We start from the raw sequence: 25,584 nt of genomic DNA on the forward strand, positions 1-25,584 counted from the left end.
TCAGCCAGAGAATCAGGAAGTCGGCTGTGAAATTGTACCTCCTAGAAATGACCGGAAAGCCTCACCAATGATACCACAACAATACAGCAGCCTAAACAAGAGCCGGTAACACCAATGCACATACTAATGTAGAAGGAAGAAATCTCAGGCTACCGCTACCAGACAAAAAACTACAGGAAACCCAGGAATGCTGGAAGAGAGAGAATTAGTCATCCCCAGGGATGATGCCCCCAACTGACTATCCATACCAAATGGCCTTAAAATCATATACACACAAGCCAAGCAACACTAAATGTACTCAGAAGGTTGTATTCACATATACATGTAAATATATAATTATTTATACATTTATATATAACATTATATATATATATGTATACATATAGCTATATAATAATTAAATAAAAAGAGGCCATTAATTTGAAAATGAGTTTGTGGAAGACATGTAGAAGGAAGAGAAGGGATGGGGAAATGATGTAATTTATATTTTAATTAAAAATATGCGAAGATTAAAAAGTTCAATTGTTCCTCCCTCCACACAGAGGCTATGGGGAGGGGAGTTCAGAGAGCTGTACAACCAGTTTGATAGAGGCCATGGGAAGGAAGGACACCAGCAAACTCAGGCTAGAGAAGACAATGTCTGAGGACTTCAGATGTGACCCTCTGACCCTGAATGTAGTGACTTGAGAGTGTTCTTGGCCTCCTGTGTAATCTGAGAAATAAACAGGACTTCACAAGACAGGAAAGCTGCCTTTTGGGAGTTGCTTGAATGGGCAATTCCTAACCTTTGCTTCTTCACTTTAAATTAATAGACATGCATTTGAGTCTGTACTGCAGGGTTAAGATTTTATAAAATACCACACATGCAGAGAGTTTTATGCAGCAAGAATGGCAAGGAGATGGCCCTCAATAAATGAAGAGACTCATTGTTTCACTTCCTGGTGTTGGTCCTCAGATATTAGTCAGCTTCCTGATTCTTGTGACCCTCATGGCAACTAACAGAAGCAGAAGTAAATTCTGCCTATCAGTAATACATTCATTCATTCATACATACATACATACATACATACATACATACATACATAGTCATGTCTGTCTGCAGCTGCTTCTACCTGTCACATCTTCTTCCTTACCCCATTAAATCTTCTTTGCATACATACAAGGTTCAGACCTTGACTGAACTCTCCTGTACCCTTCTCAGGAAGCTCCAGGAGTCTCATTGGTCCAGCTTGGGTGCCCATCCCTGAATCCCTATAGTCTTTATGGTCTCAAAGATAACTCAGTACATCTTGTTCTCTATCAATGCTTCTCGCTCTTTGATTTGTCTTTTCATGAAAATTCAGTCTACTGTGGAACTGGGACTTGGCATGTACAGTTCAGAGGCTTTCTGTCATTCATGTGTCACTCACTTGGCTTGTCCCACCATTTAGCCTGGATTGAGAATGTACTAACTTGGGACAGAGAAGGAAGAGACGTCCAAGGCTACATCCTAAATTTTGTGATAGCGCTTTCAAAAGCTGGTATTAAGTTTGGGTTTCATTTTTTAATTTTAATTTCATTTTTATTAATGTGTGTGTGTGCTTACCACATGTGTATGCATGACCACACAGGCCAGGAAAAGGCATTGAATCCCCTAGAACTACAGATGATTGTGAACTTCCCAATGTGAATATTGGCACCTGAACTCATGTTCTCTAGAAGGACAGCAAGCACTCTTAAAGAATTAAGACATCTCTCCAGCCTCTGGTTTTAAGTCTAGTTCAAGTTCATACCTAACTCTGCTTGGAGGTCACAGGAATATCTCAAGAGTACATGATGTCTAACAGTGTGGTTTAGTAATGAGAGGGATACACTCATGTGTGGAAGGTACTGTGTACACAGCACACTATGGGGAACTTGACGCACCTGGAAGTCATAGTGGTTCTTGCTGTCCGGGTACAAAGCAAAGGAGGAGGAACTACTTGAGAGAGGAAGGAAAAGTAGCTGGAATGATTGGGCAACTAGGGAGGGAGGTAAGAGAAATGGATAAGAATGAGCTGGAGAGGAAAGAAGGCTGGGTAACATGGGCTAAGGAGAAACAATAACTTTAATCCGCCCTTTGTACATAATCCACAGGGAGGAGGGCCCACAGCTAAGCACAGATGGAAGCCAATCTTGGTATAATGGTGACAGCAAGCACTAGAAAGACAGTGGTATGATTAGGGCTACACTGAAGGGGAAGAGGGAGAGGGGAGGATAAGTAGAGAAAGCAAGGAAAGTAAGACCTTTAACCTCTGTGTTAAAGGCCAGAAAGGAGAAGAGTGAGACAGAGGACTGGACAGATGGAAGAAAACAGCCTGATTCTAGCTATGGCTTCCTTCCTCTAGTCTCATACTAATGATAAGGGGTGGGTGCAAAACCTGCACTGGAGATTTTCTTTACTTGGCTTTACCACTGATAGAATCAAATCACTACAGGTTCCTTAACTTCTAGGGTTACAATGGCTTACCTGATAGCTGCCTAGGAGAGGGCTCTTCCATTGGGGGTCATGACTGTTATACAGGTGGATAGGAAGGGACCTCAGAGAGCTATTAACCTACTCCCACATTTCTTTTATTACCCTTTGCTGTGTGGGGACCCACGGGTGAACACAAGTAGATGCCCTCATTAGAGGAGCTGAAACCCGTAATATAATTCCCAATTATGCTTCCTTATTATGTTCTCCACTCTAGTGTACAGGAACTTCCTAACTAGAGATACTGAATGATAATAAAAGAGGGAGTATGACCAGAGCCAGAGTAGAGATTCATAAACAAAGAAAAAAGAGACTAGAGACTAAGAGTTGACCCTGGCTGAGAAGGAAGCAGGAATGGATGCCTGAGCTGGGATTAGGATTAAGACCAAAGGCTTCAACCAAGTGGGGGCTGCAACTGCCTAGCCTGTTCAACATACTAGGTCTGATCAGAATCAGTGAATAGTAACAACGTGTGTCTGTGTGTGTACTTGCACACACATGCATGATTTCATATATATAATAAATCCAAAGAGAAGACAAACTGAATTAGAGTATAGAACGTGACTCGGTGGTAGAATATTTGCTTAGTGTATATGAAACCCTAGAATCCATTCCCAGTACCTAGGGGTTGAGGAGTATCACCTAATAAAGAACAGTGATCAGGGGTCATTTTGGGCAGACAAAAATGTATGCAATTGGGGCAGGGGAGTCTATATTGTGTCCTAGGAGACAAAAGAATATCAGTGAGGCTGGAATAAAAGAATGCATGATGGAGAGCAGGATGGGGATGCTGTGGGGGCGTTAATCACAAGAGCTCATTCTCACAAGATAAGATCTTCCCAGACAGACAATTAGTGTAAGCTGGAGATCTCAACCCTACTGAGGTGTATATTAAATTGCAGAGCTGAGAACAAACATTTGTGTGAGGTCATTCCGGCATGTATAAAAAGTCATTGGCTATAACTACAGTATAATAATTAAACTCCACTCTAGGGCATCATCCCAAAGAAACTGGATTACTGCTCCACATGTGAAGCTGCCCACTGTATGTTTCTAAATGAAATAATTGGTTTTATGAGGCAACAGAGGAGCATCACATTTAATGCAGTATCCATTACATATATAACAGCAGTACTGTAAATAAAAAATTATGTTTGTGTATGTATGTATATATATAAAACTATAGGAGGAGAAAGAAAATGAGAATTATTTAAAGCAGTACAAAACCCCAATTTTTAGCCTAAGAGGAGGCTAAGACATTTAAGACATGCTCCACACAAGCTTAGATATCCTTTGTAATAACCAGGTATAAGATTTTTTTCTTATAACCTTCTAAAATACCATAAAATCCACTAATGGCCACATCTTGCTATTATGATGCATTTTTTGAGGGAAGAGGGAAATTTTTTAAGACAGCATCTCATGTACCTTAAGCTAGCCTTCAACCCTGCCTCACCTCCTTAGCACTAGGATTATAGGTATGCACCACCACATCTGGCTGGGATACATTTCAGTTTGCTAACTTTCTGATGAGAAACCAGACCCTTTAAAGTGATACTTACTTGGAGTCCTGGAATGCCTGATGGGCCTTGGGGACCAGGAGGGCCTTCTTTACCCTGAAAGAGCCAAGACATAAAAACATCATGAAATCTTTAGTCAACTTCTCTGGAAAGAAATCTCACAGGGGGCTGTCCTGTGAGCTAGGAGGAGTTGATTAAAAGCTAGGGTGTACCTGCAGCCTCCTTGCTTCACAGGCTATGCCCCATCAAGGACTGTGATAGCGTCAACAAAGCATGCTCACACAGTGCTGGCACAGAGAGACCCACTCTACATTACAGAGACCTGGGGAATCTACCTGGGGCATTGGAGTTCACAAGACTTGGCTCCAGATCCAACTCAGCATTTGTTCCTTCCCACAGAACCATCTAGAACTATGGTCTTCACCTACAGAGCCCGGCACAAGTGAAAGCCTGGTCAGAAGGCCTGTGTGATCTATGGTCTCATTATTTTCATTGTGTATTTTTCCCAGAGATTCCCAAACCTCTAACCAGAAATAGCCACAAGTCAGTATTCCCTCCATGAAAAAAATGTATGGTATTTTGAATGTCTGTATTGCCAAATTGCATCAATTGGTATTTCATTTCCCATTTTATTCATGAAGGCCTATAGCTGCCACCAGGGCTTCAGCCTCTGTTCTAATCACACTGCTCAGCTTCCTAAGACCCCATGTCTCTGCCATGAGTATGTAGGGCTCTTGACAACTTTCCAATCTCTGCCAGTGCCTTTGCAAGACAAGATTCTGATGCCTCTAATCACATAAAATGGGATAGTCTAAAGCAGTGGTTCTCAACCTTCCTAATGCTGCGACCCTTTAATGCAGTTCCTTATGCTGTGGTGACCCCCAACCATAGAATTATTATTGTTGCTACTTCCCAACTGCAATTTTGCTACTGTTATGAATGACAATGTAAATATCTTTGCTTTCTGATGGTCTTAGGCAACTCTTGTGAAAGGGACATTCGACCCCCAAAGGCTTATGACCCACAAGTTGAGAACCTCTGTTCTAAAGGGTTATGATTTTACCATCAAAATATAAGTGAAAACAAGCAAAAGTGTGTATTTATTCTACATTTATATAGATTTTTTTCAATGGCCCCATCAGCAAACTAAAACACGGTTCCTTTATTAAGCACTATTTGTACTGTATGTAAACTGCATGACTGTGTTTTAGTCAAATCTAAACCATGAAGAAGATAGCAACACATGCTTACAATACAGAGGGATTGCTGTAAAGATACTTGAGTTTGGTGCAGGAAGGATCATGCTTTATTTTTATCACTGTTAAAAGCTTCTGCAATGTATTCACATTTTTCATATGCATGGAAAAAAGTTACTAAAATAATATAGAGAAGGTGCCTTTGGGTTGATTTCAATTTGCTGCAAGACATTTAGGACAATCTGGACATACTGCCTCTCAGATCTATGCGGAATAACTGATCCAGTGAAATACAGCATCTCTCCTCCATTACAGAATCTACCACCACATATGCAAATAGTGTAGATATATACTATCAAATATTGCATTAACACTGGGGAACTTTAAATACTGATAATGGAACATTCTGGATACCTCTCTAAATGCTCCTTGTTCCAAGAACTTTCAAATAGAAAAACAGTGATTCCAGAACAGGGTCAACAATTTCTAGTCCTCTGTCTGTTCTTGCAAATAAAGTTTTATTAGCAGAACTTCATACCCTATCAGTATATGTATGGTCTATGGCTCATGCTGCCTTACTGAAGCTCAGTCCAGTAGCTCCAACAGAGAATTGTGTGTCACAAAGTATGAAATGTCTCCTATTTGTTTCTTCATAGATAAAGTTTGCTAAGCTTTGAGCTAAACCATTCACTTGATTTTCAGGTGAGGGAGGCTAGTTCAGGAGAGGACTCTGCCTCTTGACATCCCAGCCATCATAAACACTTCTCTAGTATTTACAAAGCAGTTCACTTGACTGAGAGCAGGAGTCAGACACTCTCTAACTAGCCTCCAGCAACAAATTCCAGCACACAGAGCCAGCTCTGCCAATCTTCCCGAACACCCTGGCCCAGTCTGCACACAGCATCTCCCCAATCTCTCTTAAGAGTTGAATGCTCACAAGGTGACACAGGACTTTCCCCCTTAAGTTTGCTTGTACCAATCACTTGCTGTGGAATTAACACATTTAAATATTTATTAAGCAACTAATTGAAATCAGGCAGAAAATAGAAAATAACGATTTTTTTAAATCAATTCAGCTTTGAAAATTCGAGCTCCTTGCCATGTAAATAAAAGATCAACAAAAACTCTGACAATCTAAAATTCTCCATTTATGTTGCTTCAGAGGAGCTATGTCCTCAAACCACTTTTAGTAACAAGGAGTGGCTATTTAGACATCGGGTTCTATAAGAATAATTATAAGAGGTGCCATTTGGGGACTCAATGTCATACTGTGGCCCTTCATGTCATATCAAAATAATGGTGGATGGTTTGTATGTTTTAATTCAAAACAATGAGAATACTCAGGATTTCATGAACTGTGTGTAACCATATTACCCAGTCAACATCATTTCACCTAAGAAAACTTTGCCCATTCCCGAATTTAATATTTATAGTAATTTATCAGCACTATGGGCAGCTCCAACTGCTCCCATAGCTTACCAAGGGGTCCCATGATAGAATCAAAGTTTTATTTAATAGAGTTTAATTTGTAGCAATGTAATGATTTTACAACTGGGCTCAGTATCTTATTCTCCTCAGGCAAACAGTCCATTAGTTTTATTGGGAAAATCTTTTATGGTCTGAGAATCAATAAAAAGCTGCCTGTGGTGCTTTCTACCCTGGGATTTATGCATGGGTTGCTTCAAACGGATTGACCGCGGGATGATCCTACAAAGGGCTGTGGGGCTGCCAGCTATTCAATCTCAGCGCTCCATGGTGAGCTGGGGTGAAATAGTCGAAAGAACACCAAAGTGATGTCTTCACATTGACTGAAGTCCCAAGCTGAACATTAATTTCCTGTATGCCTTTGTCTGCTGGGCACCACTTTTCCATGCTGGCAAAGAGTGATGTGCTGTTGCTAACTACACCCTCAGGGTCCTTCTGCACAGAAGCTTGCCAGAGACACAAGAGCAGGAGCCCAACCTCATGCTTTGTGACAAAGCTGCTGGGTTTCCTTAACCAGCTGTTGGCTCTGACTCTTCTGTTAAATGTTGACTGCTTTTCCAGTTTCACTTTCCTTATTCATAAAATGGGTAGGACAATTCTAGGCTTCTCTGAATTACAAGGGTGAAATGGCTGGAGAGAAGCCAGAAGGATAAGTGGTGCTTGGATGTATATCTTTAAATGCTATGCATGTATTCAGCCAGCACGATGCCCCACCCTATCCCCAAGCTGTATTTCAGCTTTTGCTTTATGGCGCTGAATCCAGATGTGGTTCTAGCAGCTTGATGAAAATAAAAGAATTCTAAGTTTTGAGATTAAAAAGCACTGAGTTCAACAGCAAACAACAGCAGCTGTGATTTTGGGGATCTTGAGCAATGACCGTCCTTTCCAACTGGTACCTTCCTCTGTTATCAGTTGTGATAAAAGAGCTGTTGCCAGCCTGAAACACAGCTGAGCATACCACAGCACAGGTTGGGCATCTCCATCACCTGTGGTTACTCAGAACCACACTCAGACACTACACTGACAAGGAGAGATGGAATGGACATTTAGAGCTTGTTTTCACTGGGGAATCACAGGTCACCAGACCACTCTATTTCATTTTAATGGTAAAGTAATCAGACACCTAGCAGAAGGCAATTTGCCCTGCATTTTCCCTACAAGAAATCATGGCAGTGAACAAAGACTCAGGAATATGGAGGCTCTCAATATGAGAGGACAGGAACAGAGCTGGCCAACATGGGGCTCTAAAAAGTCCTAATGGTCAGCATAAGGATGATTCTGTCTCCCACAGAACTTACCGGGGGCCCTTGAAGTCCTGGTGGTCCTGCAGGGCCTGCATTTCCATCTGCTCCCTACAAAGACAAGGCAGAAGACCAGTTTCAGAGCAGCTGGAATGAGGCTGGGGGAGCAACCACAGTTCAGGAAGGGGCGAAGCATTGATCAACCCGTCATCCCTAAGACAACAGAAAATCTTCACACTTGCAAAAAAGATAGTAGAAGAGTTCCAGAGAAGTGAGTAGGTAGTGCAGGATGAGCCCCAGACATGAGTCTATACCACTGCTTTGAGGGCTTCTGCCTACAGCCTTGTCCCATGTCCACAGGCTCACCTCGGGCATCAATTTCTAAGAGATATTCTTGATACCTGCAAGATTGAGAAGTTCAAGCACTGGCCCTTCACAAACTGTAGTAATGTCTTTCCCCCTTTTGTAGCTATTTTTTACTGTAGCATGTATCAATATCTGATACCCCAGTGTTCAATAACTTCAAATTCATTTATTGCCTATATTCCTCTTTTCCAACCTGTCCTACATCACAACTTCCACGAGTTCTTCTCTTCCTGGGAACTTAAGAAGCTCCTGCAGTATACTGGATACTTAGTCAATATTTTTGAATAATCAGATGGGCGTAGGGGGCAGAATGAGCTAGGAGATGAAGGGAGCAATTCTTTAGGAGAATTTAGGCATTTGCCTCTTGCTAGCGTTCATAAACTGCGTGTGATCCAAGCTCGGTTTCTGCGTCTCTGAACGTATGGAAACTGCCTCTATCCTAAGGAGATGGGGAATGTTTGAGACGGGCTGGAAGAAGTGCTGGGTACAGGGCAGGGGGGCTGGCTCAGACAGAACCTCAGAATTCTGGGTGTGCATCCTGCCTCTTCACAGAGTAGCTCTGCAACCTAGTGCAAGTGACGTTACCCCTCCACATCCGAGTTCCTTTGTGAAATGCTGACAAAGAGAGCAACCACCACATATGGGTTGTTGAATGGGTTGAAAAGGGCAGCACACATAAAGAACTGGCCATCACCAAAAACACCCCAAGGACGTTCTCTGCACAAAGGGCCATCTAATACCAAATGTCTATCTTCCATCCAAGCCACAGCAGTTATTGACTAACCCATGGAAGCATGCACAAACAAGTTCTCACAGAACTTTATTGAAAACTATTCAGAGGCTTTTGATTGATTTATATGTACCAATTCAATGTTGTTGGTGGGTTTTTCCCCCCTTAGGTGCTAGCCATATTATAGCAACAGAGAAATAACCATATTATAGCCTTGCACTTCAACGAAGCTTGACGCTGTAAATTATGACTGATTTTCTATGGATTGCAAGTTCTTAGAATGCTGTTTGATTTGCCTACATCTCTTAAGCTAGATAAGAAACCAAATAATGTTCATGAACTATAGGGACACCAGTAATAGTTAAAGAAATAGCATGAAGTTCTTGGTGAAATTACACATTTAGTCCAAAGCTAAGTGAAGTTTTGTTTTTTTTTTTAATCTCAAATCTGTTTTGTTTTTCTACAAAAATTTAGCAAAAGTTTCTTTCCCCACACCCTGGACTTCATGAAGTTGGAATCAAAAGCATAATAGGAAAGTGGTAGAAGTTTTATTTGGTGGAGGCACACTGGCTGAGAGTAGAAAGTAAATGCTGGAAGAGCTCTGAGGGCTTGGAGCCCAGACCATGGGATACCCTGGATGGGACCTGCCAAGCAGTAAGCACTTCTGCACAAATGGCCAAGCTGGTTGCTTCTCTGCTCTCCAGTTGCTTCTGTGGGACCAGCCACTGAGCCTATGGGCTGACTCCACCTAAGCTCCAGCACAGCAGCACAAAGCATAAAACAGATGCTCAGTAAGCATTTACATAAGCTGAAAGCATTCCTCAACCGGAAACAGACCCACTGGCTTCTGACTGTGACTGCCTGTGTGTCTCAGACCTTTAGCATGAGCATTCAAAGACAGGACCTGGGCTTTATAGGTATCAAGGAGCTCTAAGTTAGTAGCCATTTCTGGTGGGAAGGTACTAGAACCATGTACCCATTTTGGAACTCTCAGGATGAAGGAAAGAAGGTTTAAGGCTGGGTCCATCCCCTGTGATTCTCAGCTGATGGGGTGCACTTGAAAGTTGAAGCTACCATGACAAGAAATAATTCACCAATGAACTGATTTTTAATAAAGCCACCTGTCTCTCATGTGATCTTTTTTGATTAATGCTAATGGCATTCCTCAATATCCACTAGAGTCCCACCTTTGTCAGGATTTGATCTGCCTGATTTCTGGATCTAACAATAAAATAGGTATGCTGGTTAGGTTGTGGTTTGGGGTGTGTGTGTGTGTGTGTGTGTGTGTGTGTGTGTGTGTGTATGTGTGTGTGTTTCTTTCTCTCTCTCTCTCTCTTTCTTTTCTTGTCAACTTGGCACAGCTAAAGTTTTCTGGGGAAAAAGAGGAACCTCAACTGATAAAATGTCTCCATTAGATGGGACTCTATGCATATCTATGGAACATTTTCTTGATTAATGATTGATATTAGAGGGCCAGCCCACTTATGGCAGTACCATCCCTGGGAAGGTGGTCCTAGGTGCTACAAGGAAGCAGCTTAAGTAAGTTTTAGAGAGTAAGCCAGTAAGCAGAGTTCTTCTATGTCCTCTGCTTCAGTTCCTGCCTTGAGTTCCTGCCCTGACTTCTCTCAGTGATGGGATGCGTGAACCAAATAAATTCTTTATCCCCATGTTGCTTCTCGTCATGGTGTTTTATCACAGCAATAGAAAGCTTACTGGGACAATATGCAAATATAATGCAACATGATTTACTAAGGAAAATTATAAACCTTGAAAGAATTTTAAAATTCTATGCAGTTCAATGACAACAAATGAATCAGTCTCTTATGATTTCCCCCACAAAAGCACATAGCAGAACAAGATCAGGTAGGAATTGAGGCTGGGGAATTTAAAAAAAGCTGTTGACATCAGAGATACTATGAGTGGGGAGATGATATCCAAGATTTAAAGTGAACTTTTCATCTTTGAAATGACTGATTTTATTGTGAACTTGATGTAGAGGTTTACTACGAAAGGCCAATTGCTGTTTCATGCTCTTACATGATTTCATTGAACAAATACTTTTTAAAATTTGATTTTTTTAATCAATTAACACAACTAGAAGTCAGTGAGTTGGTATTTAAAAAGACAAAGCAGGGACAGAAGAGATGGTCCAATGGCTAAGAACATTTTCTGCTCTTGCAGAGGACATGGGTTTGGTTCATCGCACCCACATAGCATCTTATAATTATCTGTCACTCCAGTTTGAGGAGCTCTGATGCCCTCTTCCTGGACTCTGCAGGCATCTCCATGCACATACATGTACACATGCATACACATATACACAAACATACACATACACTCACACACACAGTCTATAAAAAGCAAAAACAAACAAACAAACAAACAAATCAAGCTTAATTTTTAAACTTTAACTTTAAAATCCAAACTGACTCGTTTTTACAAAATTTATTTTAAAATTCTGGTTTCTGTTAGGCCCAGGTTCCTTTTCAGTAGGCTTTGAGTCATGTGAAGTGGCCTTGTTTGCAAAGTCTGAGAGACAGAGTTTTATAAAGAATCCATGAAAATCTCTGGGGTCCTGGGCCCAGCAGGAACAGTAATTGCCACTGCTGGTTGTCATGGCTACCTTCCATGAATCTAAGAGCTGCAACTGCAGTTAGCTCCAAGCAGAGAAACAACATGACTAATTTGTAGGAACAGAAAAATGCCAAGGCCCTGTGTCAATGTCATGGCTACAGTTTCTACAAGAGCAAGGAAATTCTTTGCTTAAGTGGCACAAAAAATTGGATGGTAGGATTAGTAGACATTTATAGTTATCAAAATGCCAGAGAATAACAATAAGTGCTTAAAAAGAATAATAGTGAACAATAATTTATAACTGCTAGTTATTGATTCCAGAAAACTGGGGAGGATCTAGGTTTCTATGGGCATCTTCAAGTTCAATGTAAAGGAGTTCTTTACTCAAGATACTACTTTGTAATACTGGCTTCATCACTGCTTACCAGAGACCCTCAGGCCTAAGATCACCCTGAGTAGCCCATCTTTCAAGGCTACTCAAATCCCTCAATATTCATTCCATTCACTTCTTTCTTACCCCTGGACACTTTAAGGGTAAGCCCATCCCTTCAAATAAGATAGGGCTAGTGTGATGCAATCTCCATGGCGAATGGATACATGCCTTGAATGCCAAAACCAAGAAACAAAGGTCATTAGAGAGTCTACTTACTGGTGGCCCAGGATTCCCTGGTGGGCCCATGAAGCCAGGAACTCCAGGGTGACCCTAGTAAATACACAGAAGATAATTATTCAAAAGTGATTCCTTAAAAAAGCTTTCAACTTGAAACAACAACAGTTTTCAATTGAAACAAGGTAGTTTCCACAACCAATCCAGAGTCTCCCTCTTAAGCTGAGTGACAAGTCTGGTTGAAAGACTCTAAGCACAAAGGGTCTCTTCATCATGTACCTTTAGTGACTTCATAGGTTAAGAAAAGTTAATCATAATATTTATAAAAATGAGTATGTCTTGAAAGAGGATTTGCTTCAAAATAATCTGGGGTGGGGAAAAGGCATATGGAAGTAGCTGAGGATATAGATCAAAACAAAATGGACTATATCTTATATCTACATGGAACCTGAAAAATGATTTATATTATACTCCCAACCTTCCAGATATGCATGCAATGTCCCATTAAAGAATGAATGAACGAATGAATGAATCAATCAATCAATCAATATATAAATAAATAAATGTGGGTATGTACATTTATACAGAGTTGTCACCTTTACAGGGCTTGGTTCTGGGATATCTTCCCAAGGAAACCAGAATTCAGGGGTGCTCAAGTCCTTTATACAGAATGACCTATGAGTCCTACACACCTGTTCACATACTTTTAACTATCTCTGGACAACCTGTACTACTTACTGCAATGAAATACTAAAGGAAGAGCTGTTATCGCATTATTTAATAAGAAGGACAAAAGCCTAAAAACATTTTCAGTCACGGTTGGTTTATTCTATGGCTAGCAAGGCCAAGGATGTAAAGTGGTGTGTGTGTGTGTGTGTGTGTGTGTGTGTGTGTGTGTGTGTGTGTGTGAGAGAGAGAGAGAGAGAGAGAGAGAGAGAGAGAGAGAGAGAGAGAGATGCATGTACAGACCAAAGAACAAGGTCCAGTAATGTCCCTCAGGGGTCAAATAAAAGGGACTGTATCTTATATTTAAATGGAACCTGAAATTTTTTTTAATACTCCCAACTTTGCAGATATGCATACTAACTTTTTTTTGATAGGTAGTTTCTCATTGCCCTGGCATTTGCCAAGCAGGCTAGGCTTACTGGCCAGCAAACCCCAAGGATCACGTGTTTGCACTATCCCAGTGCTGGTATTACAACTGCAGGTCACCACAACAGCTTTCTGTTTGTTTGTTTGTTGTTTGTTTTTAACATGGGCCTTGGGGAATCAAGCTCATCCCTCATGCTTTCAAGATAAGTATTTACTGTTACCCATCAAGCTCTATACCTATAGTGTGTGCTTTCTCTGTTTCTATCTGTGTGTGTGTGTGTGTGTGTGTGTGTGTGTGTGTGTGTATCCATGTGCGTGTATGCGTGTGTTCCTCCTTAACAGAATAAGCTTGGAGTAATTTAGCTATGACAACAACACTATGACAATATTACAGGAATAATCTATTTTCACATCTGGAGTTTCCTATGAGTTATAGAATGAGCCATTCATTTTTTTTTATAATGTAGAATTTAATCTTTCTCTCTCCTATGTCTCCAAACCTGCAATTGGAAAACACAAATAATACTCATTACAATGCACAGAGTATTTGTTGCTGACATGCTGTCCTCGGTATGATAACCCAGATACATTTTGTTTTTCTAAATACAGGGGAGAAAACCTTAAGCACAGCTCTCCTTTGCCTGCTTGAGGATCACTGGCTCGGTGGCTCACCCTCCACCCACTTGTATCAATATGCCCTGAGGTCAGGATGCACTCATTTTGTATCTCAGATTCTGGAGCAGTGCCCGACATGGAATTAGTTACTGTGAGCACTGGAGTGAGATGCAGAGCATGTGAAAGCAGAAAGGGGAGAGCTAGTAGAGACTGGGAAGGAGAAGGAAGGGAAAATGATGGCTGTGGAGACAATACACAGGTCACTTAGTAATCACGAAAGCTGCCCAAGCAAGGCTGTACGGAATCAGCCAGTGCCACCGGTTTGGGGGACAGTGGGGAAGCAGTATTTCAGAATCATATGGGGAAAGAGCACTTCCGTATTGGTGCCAGCCTCCGACACATTAGTAGAAGGGTCCAACAAGTCTGAACTGGCTCAAGAAGTGCCGTGAAGCATTTCAAACAGCACCATGTGTGTAAAAAGAAGTGCTCAAGAAATGGAGGGAGGGATAAAGGGTTGCTTCCTGGAGAATGAAAATACCAGTGAGGAAGAAGCAATCATGGGGAGAGAGGGGAGAAAATGAAAAGGTGAAGGCTCCTCGGACAACTGGGAGATGGATCAGGATGAGAGGAAGCAGAGCAGTCATGATGGAAAGCAGGAAATCAAGACCTCAACATTCCTCTGCAGGCTCAGAAGAGGCAAGGGTGGCATCAGAAGCAGTGGGTGGACGCAGCTGAGAGCAAGGCCTTTCTTACAACCAATGCAAGCTTCTTTACGATAGAAACCGGCTTTACCTGATCGCCTTTCTGCCCCACCTCACCCTCTGCGCCACGCTCTCCTTGGTTTCCCTTGGAAAGAAAACAGAAAAGACAAGTCAGGTCACAAGACATTTCACTAGAGCTTGTATACTGCAAGTATACAAGTACGCCTCGGTGCTTTCGCTCACTCTTCAAATTCTTAGCAGATTATTGCTGCACACCAACCAGGGTGACAGCAGACGTATGCAAGCCCTGATTGAAAGACTGCTGGTGACATTGTTTAGTTGCATTTCCGATCCCTTGGGGAAGCATAAGGAAACAGGGCTGGGAGGAAGGCAGGATTGAGTTCTCTGAGCCTGGTACATCACTCCTGAACCTGAACATAGTGATGGATGGCGGATATCACTAGGAGAGTGGATGATGGTCCTAGATTGTATCTGTAACCACAGTGAGAGGTGGACAAGAAGGTCCAGGCTGAGGGAAAGAGAAAGTATGAGGTCTTCCACAAAGGTGAGACAGAGGAAGAAGGGAGGGTCAGTGGGTCTTGAAGAGCAGGTGTGTGAGGAAGGTAGAGACCAGGGAACACTGCACACTGAACTCTGTGATCACTTTCTCCACATACATGTTCCATAGGCCTCTAGTACTGACTGTGGAACCTGAAAGAACCACTCAAACACTCAGTAGTACTTTTCTTCACAAATTACCAACAATGACAAAAAAAAACTAACAATAACCACCTCAGAGAATGCCCAGATTAAACTGTTGGATGACGCACGGAAGCACTTCACATAGAGAGGGTACTATTATAACCATTTGTTACAATTATCATTTTCTTATTTGGCACTTTGATCCTCACTTTATCTTTTGCTGCCTGTCACTGGGAAGAGGGCTTGGACCCTCCCTAATGTCTACATGAGAATGGTGATAATGATGCATCTGTTAAGGAGCTACAGTGAAAACTATAAGTGACCTAAAAATCCGTGAAGTTCACAGGCCAGTGATAGGCTCAGTGAGAGTACTTAGTGACCATCTGCATCATCCTCACCACTGTCAGGACCATCACCATGGTCAGCAGCATCACTATAATCCTAATCATCACCTCCATCACCATCCCCATCTCACTACAATCATCACTACCATCACTATCACTATGGTTACCATCATCAGCACCACTGTCAACATGATCATCACCATCCCCTTTTCATCACTAGCATCACAACCATCACCATGGTGACCACCAGCACCACCACCAACACCACCACCAGCACCAGTACCTAACAATCATCACCCCATCCCTACCCCCTTCTTATCACCATTATTATCACCATAGTCACCACAACACTTAGAGTATGCAACCTATGGGAAGTATTTTTATAGACTCAAGTTAAAAGTTATGATTCAAATTTTCAAAATTTTAACTGTCACCTCTCCTGGTTCTGTGGGTAGTTTTCAAATTATTTTGAGATTATAATATTTCTCCCTTTCATTCCCCCCACTTCAAACTCTCCTTCTCTCCTTCAAATCCATGGCCTCTTTTATCATTAATAGTTATTACATGTATATATGTAATATATATGCCTAAATATCCCTAAATATTACTTACTCAGTCCATATAATGTTATTTGTATATATGTTTTTCAGGGCTGGCCATTTGGCACTGGACAACTAATTGGTGTGCTCTTCCCAAGGGAAGGCCACCTCTTCTGTTCCTAGCATTTCTTAGCTGTCTATAATTCTTTGTATAGGGTTGAGGCCTTGTCGGCTTTTTCTCATCCACTTTGGCATGTATGTTGGTATCATCCTTGTTCAGCTCATGTTTGGGCAGTCATGTTGGTATTTTTGTTTTGTTTTGTTCCTTGAGACAGAATTGCATAAAGCTCAAACTGACCTCAAACTCACTATGTAGCTGAGGCAAGCCTTGAACTCCTAATTCTCCAGCCTCCACTAATGTTCGGGTTACAGAAATGGCCACTTCATCCAGTTTACTTGTTAAGTCTTTTGATTTGTTTTTTTTTTCTGTGTTTTTTGTCTTAGTTTGATTTTGATATAAGTTCTTGAACTATAGCCCAGGCTATCCTGGCACTATGTAGCTGAAATTGGCCTCAAACTTACAGCAATGCTCCTGCATTTGCCTTATGAGTACTAGAAATACAAGTGTGAGCCACCAGATGTGGCTTTTTTTAATAGGACAGGCTCTGTATCCAAGACAGCCCTGGGACTCATTATGTAGCATAGGCTGGGCTCAAACTTGTACCATTATTCTTGCCTCAGCCTTCCAAGTGCTAAGATCACAGAAGGGAGCCACCACACCAAGTATACTTACTGTATCAACAACTGTATTAAAGTAAACTTTAGTACAGCATCTCTTTGGTTCCTTTAAAATAATCTACTGGGCTATGAAGAGTCCTTGGCAGTGAATCAGTCTAGTACTGGTTTCATTCCTTCCCCCTCATCTCTGCATTTAAGCAGGTCATACCTCTCCCTAGATCTCAATCTGTCCATCCAGAATGACTAGGGATGGGAGCAGGTCAACGTGTGAGAATGGAGAGAGTCTAGAGCCACAGTTTCTCATGAGGTATGAAGTCCAGTCCTCTTCCCATCCAGTCCACTCTAGTACACAGTGGCTCACTGATGTCATGCTAATGACAGTCTTTCTCACAGTCCCCAGGCTGTGCTATGAGAGTTAGATGAATTGACCCTTATAAAGTGCTAGGGGCCATTGTTTAGAGGAAGGCATAGGAAAAACACTCATTCCAATATCTTTGCATGCTATTATATCTAGTGTTGCTTGGTGTCTAAAGTTGGCATTCTGTCTGCAGCCACTGCAAAATCAAAGAAGTGTCCTAGAGCTTGCATGCTGCTTCAGTGACATTCAGGACAACTGGCCGTAAAGGTAAATGGATCTCTTTTAAATCCCAGTCCTCAGCCCAGCTGTAGAGTGGTTTCAACGTGCAGCTGGCAACAATAAAAATGCCAGCATCTCAGAATCCTCACAGTTGTCCCTGACTCTGTGCCCACTACAGCCCAGGAGCTGTGCAAACACAGCCACCTCCAAACATGACTCACTTCCTTGCAGGAAGGGGTCTGACATTTATGGATACCCTGCCTTGCTGGGCACAGTGTCAGAGCTTTCCACAAAAGATCCTGTTCCATGCAGCTTTTTGTCTGTAGGCTGAGCTCATGGCTAAGTGTGTAACATGTCTAAGACACCTGATTTTTTAGCACTGAAACTGCTTTTGACCTTGATCTTTGCAGACTGATAAGAAATCTGGGCTGAGAACTGTGGCACCTGCTATAATTCCCATACTTGGACAAGGAAGGCAGGGGGTTAAGAAGTTACAGATAATTAGCATTTACATAGTGAGTTCCAGACTAGGCTAGGCAACATGAGACCCTACCTCATTAAAAAAAATAAATCAGTCAATAAGCAGGTCCAAGCACCACCTGCGGTCACAGAACACCAGTAAGCTCTGGGATCTTAGCTAGGTCAATCTGTCTGATTATCAAATATCCAAGCAGCAGCCTCTCCCCAACCAAGTTACTCTCCTGACTCTTTTCTGAGGCCATGATGCTTGGTTTAGGTGGTTTCTGGCATCCTAAGATTTGATTGATGGTGGAGAAAGCAGAGCAACCCCATTAACAGCAGATGGAGCACATGGTTGTTCACTGAAAGCACCACATTCTAAAGACAGTTCTAAATCCCATCTTCCCACGGTCTTTCTCCTTACAAAGCTACAGGACCATTTCATCCATCCAGTTCTCTTTAGATATTTATTGAGCAACCTTTCCAAAGGCTTCATTTTTGTTTCTCAATTCAACCCTAAAGAAAGTACTCCAGGCAACTAAGGAGTGAGGAGAGTGGGATAAATAGTCTACCCCAGGGAAGAGCACACCAATTGCTTGTCTATACCAAGTGGTCAGCCCTGAAAACATATATATGAGTAAGATTATACAGACCAAGCAGGTTATACTTAGGAATATATATGTATATACATAGATGCATGCAGAAAAATCAATCACAAAAGAGGAGATGAATTTCAATGACAGTAAGGAGGGACATATGGGGGACTTGAAGGGAGGAAATGGAGGAAGGAAGAAATGTTGTAATTATAATCTCAAATTTAAAAAGAAGATTTAAAAAAATAAGTAGGATTGGGTACATTTTGCCTGATATGTTTTAAAGAGCTAATTACAGAACAGCAATAAACTTGATTCCATAGTAAAAAAATAAATAAATAAATAATAAAATATTATATCACTCCACAATACAGTTTTCTTAAAATACCTGTGTATTGGTTATTTTTGTATAGTTATGAACAAATACCTGAGAGAAAGAGATGAATTATTTATTTTGGCTCACATTTTCAGAGGTATTAGTCATCATGGTAGAAGCAGCATGCAAGAGCAAAAAAGTCTGTATCAGGGAAGTCTTGAAGCAGAGAACAGAGAATGGGGGCACAGGAGGGATCTGGGGCAAGGCATACTCCAAGGGCCTGATGACCCACTTTCCATTGCTGTGTTTTATCTCAGCTATAAAACTAATATACAAATCTTCTATTTATTGCCAGGAACTAATTATGTCTTTCTCAGAACCTAGTAATCATCTCTTTGGAATTTAATAAACATGGGGAAAAAACTCTCCCTTTCCCTGTTCCTGCTGGAAGGCAGGAACTAACATTGGCAGAAGTCTAGACCACAGGCACAAAACTCCCCCCTGTGACAGAGACTGGAGATGCTTGTATGTACCCTTGGTTCTACAACAAGTAAGCCAGGGAGCTTATTGATGACTACCCAAGTACCTAGCACATATGGAATAAATGTGGTTGACAAATGGGGTCACCATATCCTCTATCTTAGCAGCAGTTAGCACTCCCTGAGATATGTATACATGCTGAGGTCAACCATACAGATTGGCTCCCTAAGACTGAAGTTTCTCTAATCCCCAGTCTCCTACTGAGCATGTGGTAAGCACTGCATTCTGGATCAGTGTTTGGGTGCTGATAAGATTGTTTCTTTTTCTACATTTGAGGAGAAGTTTCTTAAGCTGGAAAAAGACTTTGATTTGCTTTTATAAAAATTATGAATTAATATAAGCATTAATTTTCAAACCGTGGTACCATTTTATTTATATTTCCACTATTTACAGTCTGCCTTTGTGCTATCCTTTGTAAGTCAAATCTGCTGGATCAATCTCCTCATGGGATCTGTAAGCTGTGGAGAAGGCATGAACTCCTTAAGCAAATAAGGCTTTGCTCCTCTCGCATGAGGCCCAGCAGTTTCCTACCTAGAATGCCCCCACACACACCATCCCCACCATATGCATGGCAAATCCTGCCTAATCCCTCTGTACAACTAAAATCCACCTCCTCAGGGGGGCATCATGGGTCACCCCTTATCCCATGACACTGGTTTCTTTAAAGTTATCTGCTCTTCTCCAGATTCCTGTTGTGTTTGTTATCAAGTCCAATGACCTAAGAGCCATAAGGACCACCATCAGTCATGTGTATTAAATGCTTCCTACATGCCAGACTTTATAAATGTTCTTTTGTTTGGTTCCTAGACATTCCTTGACACTTACATTTTACAAAGAGAGTTATAATCAGGTTTGGGCTACTGAAACTCATGAGCAAACCATCTGTCCAGGCAGAATCTTTAAATAGCCGACTGAAGAGTAGGAGAAGTTGACTAAATGTCCAATTACTGTAATTAGTGAGTCAATTCATTCAGGTAGCAGAAGGCAGGGGAGTTTGGAGAGGTACCAGCTTCTAAAGCCAAGCCTATAACTGCCAATATAAGGGTCTCCAGCCACACTGCCTTCTCTGTGTGCCCCCACCAGACGGTTGGTTTCTTCCCTGCATCAAAAGAATGGCCTATATCTCATCTCTCCCTGTACCACCTGACTTGGAAGAAAGATGTTAAAGGGAGCATGTGATAGGCCCCAGGACTGAGCACCTGTGGATGGAAGATTTGCCTGCTCATAAAGAAATCATGGAGCGAATGGCCCTGCTGACTTCTGACAGATGGGGTTGCTGGGTACTATCTGTCAATAAGAACAGCAATAAGCATTACCTCTGCCTCCACAAAATTATTTGGAACTTCCCAAAGAGGATGTCTGCTCTCTGGGATATCTCCAGGTCCATTTTAGGGTCCCATTAGACCCATGGACTGGTTGAGAATACGCAATGAGCAGGGAATAAAATGCTTTGCAGAGGCAGCTGTTAAACAATCACCATGACCAATGCCAAGAAGCTCCTGTAGCTGAATGAAGAAACACGTGCTCCCAAGATGTCACCATGACTGCCACCTTACTCCCTGTTCCTCCCCTACAAGGACATGGAGCACAACAGCACCCAGTCTCTGGTCTCTGGCCCAGAGTTTTGAAACTCAGGATGGAACTCTAAAGCTGTCCATGGTGCTGAGCTCTGCATTGCCCTGCCTCAGCTTCTGCAAGACAGCCTAACACAGAGGCAGGCAGGATGAATCACAGGAGGCTGCTGGCCAGATACTGAGTCACAGCAGCAAACCAAGAGCCAGGCAGGCGGTCTTGGCAATGCAGGGAGACCCGTGAACACTCAAGGTCTTCAGTGGCCAAAGGACGCTTAAAGTGGCTATTGCTTCTCTGTCATGGGGAGCATTTTCTGCTGAATAAATTCATCTTTGTGTCCGTAAATCTTGCAAAGCTGTTGTTTGATGGGTGAGAATGAACAGAGAAGAAACAAGTCTGTTTTCTGGAAAGAGGCATGGGGAAACTGAAGTTCAAAAAAAGTAGCTTGATTTCAAAACTAATAACCAAGACACCAACCTGTGGGCTTTCAAAAGAGGCACCAATGCCTCTGTGACTCATTTATTAACACTCCATGGTGACAAGGACAGGCAACCCCAAGGGTCTTACTTTCAGCCTAGAATGAAGGAACACTGGTCTCCACTGGAAGCCGTTCTGGGTGCTGGTGCTGGTGTTGATATTAGTTAGAAATATGATGGCCTGTGTACTTGTAGGTCAACTTCAGCTATACTAGCTGTAGGCTTGGTTCCTCGCGTCTTGTATTGCTAAACTCTAGCTTCCTCATCTCTAAGATGAGAAAAGGTCCCCCTTGCAGGATCATGTTTAGTTCTGCAGGAGGCCACATCATCTAGGCAATAGCCTGGACCTTTAGGACATTGCTACTGTGGGGGCTCTCCTTGAACACCAAAGACTTTTCAAGATCACTAACCAGAAACCAACAGGAGGAGCAAGGGCCTTGGCTTTTAGATGCAGCACCAAGCTTTGTTCTTTTTCTGGGGAGAGCTCTTTCAAAATATTTAAAGAATGTCCTCCCTTACAGTAAGTCATGAGAGAACAAGAATGGAGACTTCCATCCTAAAAGATCAGTGCTTGCTGCCAGGTTGAAATGACAGAGAAATCATCTCTTCTCAATGCAGGAAGTGCACTGGTTTAATTGATTTGCTTTTGTCTCTCTGGATAAAGGCTCCTTCTTGTCAGGAACTAAGGCCATCAGCCAGCATAATGGCAGCAAAGGTCAACTAAGGAAAAGCTGAAGGCGCTGCACAGAATTCTCCAGGGGAATAGCTGAGCCTTCCCTGCAGGATCAGAGAAGGAGATTCACATACAATGGCTAGTGGGACATTCAGTGATGCTACACTTTCTCAGTATTGCTCAATATATAAAAGTGCCCTTGGCAAAATCTCCTGGTCTGTACAATGGGAACTAATAATGGCAGTTTTTGAAACCAAACTCTTAACAGCATCAAAACCATCTAAATCTTGACAAAGTATATGGATCACAAATGCTAGCCATCTCAAGCTGCCAGGCAGGGCCCGGGAGACCTAGATTTTCTCATCATGATCCAACTAAGGTCTGGTTTTGGTCAGAGTGCTTGTTTTTACTTGCTTGATTTATTGCTTTGTGATCGTAGTAAGTATGAAGCTGTTGGGAGTACTGGCTGCTCTTGCAGAGGACCTGGGTTCAGCTTGTAGCAGCTTACAACTATCTGTAACTCTAGGTCCAGAGGATCCAACAACCTCTTCTAGCCTACCCAGGCATTTCACACATGTAGTGTATACACTTACATTCCAACAAAATAAACATGGATAAACCTAAAATAAATCAACACCATGTGAAAGGGATGGGTCTAGATTAAGGCAAGGCAAGCATTCACCTTTGAATATTTTTCACATTTATTTATTTTGAGGGGGTCACACACCACAGTGAATGTTTGCTCGTCAGAGGACAGCTTTCAGAAGTTGGTTCTCTCCTTCTACCAGATGCATTCTGGGGATCAAACCCAGGTTATTAGGTCTGGAAACAAGTGACTTTTACCCAGTGGGCCATCTAAATAGCCCAAACACTTTGCTAAAAAAAATTTTTTTTAGTAACCAAGATTAAAGTGCAACCCAAGAAATATTTTTAAAAATCTAAAATAAATTAAGAGAAACCAAAATGAACAGAATTTCAAAATGTAACCAGGCAGGGGTTCTGACCACCTGGAACTAGCAGAAAGTGGGTGAGGACAGTCAGTGAAGTGGGGTTTAGTCCTGCCTTTGTTTAAATTTTGATTTTTTTTTTGTTACTTTTGAATCTACTATATTCATTTCAAGTTTCCCAAAGGTATTACATGAAAGTATTTTCTTCTACCTTGGTTACTGATATTTCTGGCTAACTCTTAGATTTTCTACCTACCATCTTTTTCGGCCCCTCCACAGGCTGTGACTCCAGGGACTTAAAGAATAATAAACTGGGAGTCTTCAAGCTGCCAGATGCTGATGACAGCATTTTGCCTTTGGCTGTCAAGATGACATTCCCCAGTTTATTAAAACAGCAAGGCAGAAAAGTTAAGAAACTCTAAGATGGCAGGCTGAGAGTCCAAACCCATGTCTCCCTCCTGACCTCAAATCCCTACTCCTACTACCCACACTATTTGAAGAGTGGCACTCCACTCAGGCAGGACACGGGAAGAGACACACAGAACCAATCCTCCTTAACCATTGGCCTTGAGGCCATAGGACACCAGAGAGTACTCACCAGTGAGTACCAAGGGGAATGAGGGTGGAAGGTGAGCCTACCTCTCTGTTCCTATCCCAGCTCTGTGCATTCTCTTCTTATAGCTGAGTACTGACCCTGACAACCCCTGTGATTCCAGGCCAGGAACACCTGTTCTGACAGCCAGAGAGCATTTCCCTGTCTGCTTTTTGGTTGAGACCATACCTTCCTTCTCTGTGGTGGCCTTCCCCACTCTATCTTTGTGGCTTCACACAGCTGACTTTAAATGTGTGTCTCATGTTCCCATGGGGGTAGCAGAGCCCAATCACACCTACGGAGCACTTTCCTCACTGCTTTATCAATGATCACCTTTATCATTGAACACCCATTATTTTATGCATCCTACAACTCAGTGCTGACACTCCTCTGAATGCTGTCTTATTCCATGCAGTGAAGTTGAGGTGGCTGATACCAAATTCATTATTAGAAGTACCACACATTCCAGAGCCCTTCATGGTCATAGTGTGCATACCAGGTATTTGTAAGTGAGAAACTGAGGCTCAGTGAGCTATATTGAGTTTCCCATGTCACTAGAACATCAGATACACAACCTGAGACCTGACTTCCCAGATGTTAAGGCTATTAGGCATTATTTACCTCAAACTTAGATGAAGCAGTGAAGTAAGAAAATATAGGATGTTTACTGGGATTCACTGACCTGTGGTCCAGCTACTCCTGGAGGCCCTGGGAGGCCTTGGGGCCCAGTATCTCCCTGGAACAGAGGCAAAAGGACAAAGAAAACCAAGAAAATAGTAAATCCAAAGAGGTGCTCAAATTGAAGTCATCATCAGGCATCAGCCTTACAATGCAGCCAGGCTTTCTAACACGTGGACAAAGGGTCTAGGCAAGCAATGGGATCAAACGTGGCCATGAAATCACAGGCCTAACCACCACTAATACATCTAGCTAGTGACAGTGTGGTATCCAGGTTCCAAGGTAGCCTGATATCTCCTGCCTCCCATGTTCACATGAATCATAATCGGTCTCTGTGGCCAGCAGAATAGGGTAGGAATTAATAGTGTACTTTTCTGCAATCAGGAAAATGAAAAATATGAGAAGCTCCCACCTTGGGTGTTTTTTATTATTATTAAGAATTTTTTTATTCATTTTACATACTATTCAAAGATCCCCCTCTTCCCTCCTCCCGCTCCTCCAGCCTCTGCCTCCCCCAACTCACCCCCCATTCCCTCCTACAAGAAGGTAAGACCTCCCATGAGGAGTCAGCAGATCCTGGTACATTCAGTTGAGGCAGGTCCAAGCCCTTCCCCCTGCCTCAAAGCTGCAAGAGGCGTCCAAAAAAAAGCTCATGCACCAGGGATGGATCCTGATCCTATTGCCAGGGGGTCCCTTAAGCAGATCAAGCTACACAACTGTCTCGCCTATGCAAAGGGCCCAGTCTGGTTCCATGCAGGCTCCAGCTGTTGATCTAAAGGTCATGAGTTCCCACTAGTTTGGTTTGGTTGTCTCTGTAGGATTCCCCATAATGATCTTGATGCCCCTTGCTCATAGAATCCTCTTCTCTCTCATTGACTAGACTTCTGGGAGCTCCACCTTGTACTGCCTCCTTCATCTTCGCTCCTTGCCAAACCACTCATTCTAGGAAAACCAGCTTCTTAGTCCTGATCTCACTAGACAGCTCTATGGCACATTCATGTGGGAAGAGAGGGATGGACGAGGACAGTGTAGAGACCAGCACTGAGCTGAAAGCAATGGAAAGACCTTGCCTGTCTGTCATACAGAACTTAAATTATAGTTCAGGGATTGAGGACCACCACACAGGAGACCTGATACAGAACTGAACAACATGGCCACATACACCTATTGCTTTGAGCAAAAGTATAATGAAATATCCAGTGTACTCAAGGTGGGTG

At 42.3% G+C, this 25,584-nt stretch overlaps 1 protein-coding gene across 2 annotated transcripts in view; it reads right to left on the reverse strand.

The window, feature by feature from the left end:
• Positions 1-25,584, reverse strand: part of Col22a1 (collagen type XXII alpha 1 chain) — a 231,373-nt gene that overhangs the window by 38,933 nt on the left and 166,856 nt on the right. For both annotated transcript variants that reach the window (XM_036209012.1, XM_036209013.1), the window contains exons 45-49: positions 24,372-24,425; positions 14,713-14,766; positions 12,256-12,309; positions 7,994-8,047; positions 4,057-4,110 (exon numbers count right to left, since the gene is read on the reverse strand). In XM_036209012.1, the coding sequence (XP_036064905.1) occupies positions 4,057-4,110; positions 7,994-8,047; positions 12,256-12,309; positions 14,713-14,766; positions 24,372-24,425 (270 nt within the window). The remainder of the gene's footprint in view (positions 1-4,056; positions 4,111-7,993; positions 8,048-12,255; positions 12,310-14,712; positions 14,767-24,371; positions 24,426-25,584) is intronic.

Source organism: Onychomys torridus, chromosome 16, assembly GCF_903995425.1.
Source record: "Onychomys torridus chromosome 16, mOncTor1.1, whole genome shotgun sequence".
Lineage (NCBI taxonomy): Eukaryota > Metazoa > Chordata > Mammalia > Rodentia > Cricetidae > Onychomys > Onychomys torridus.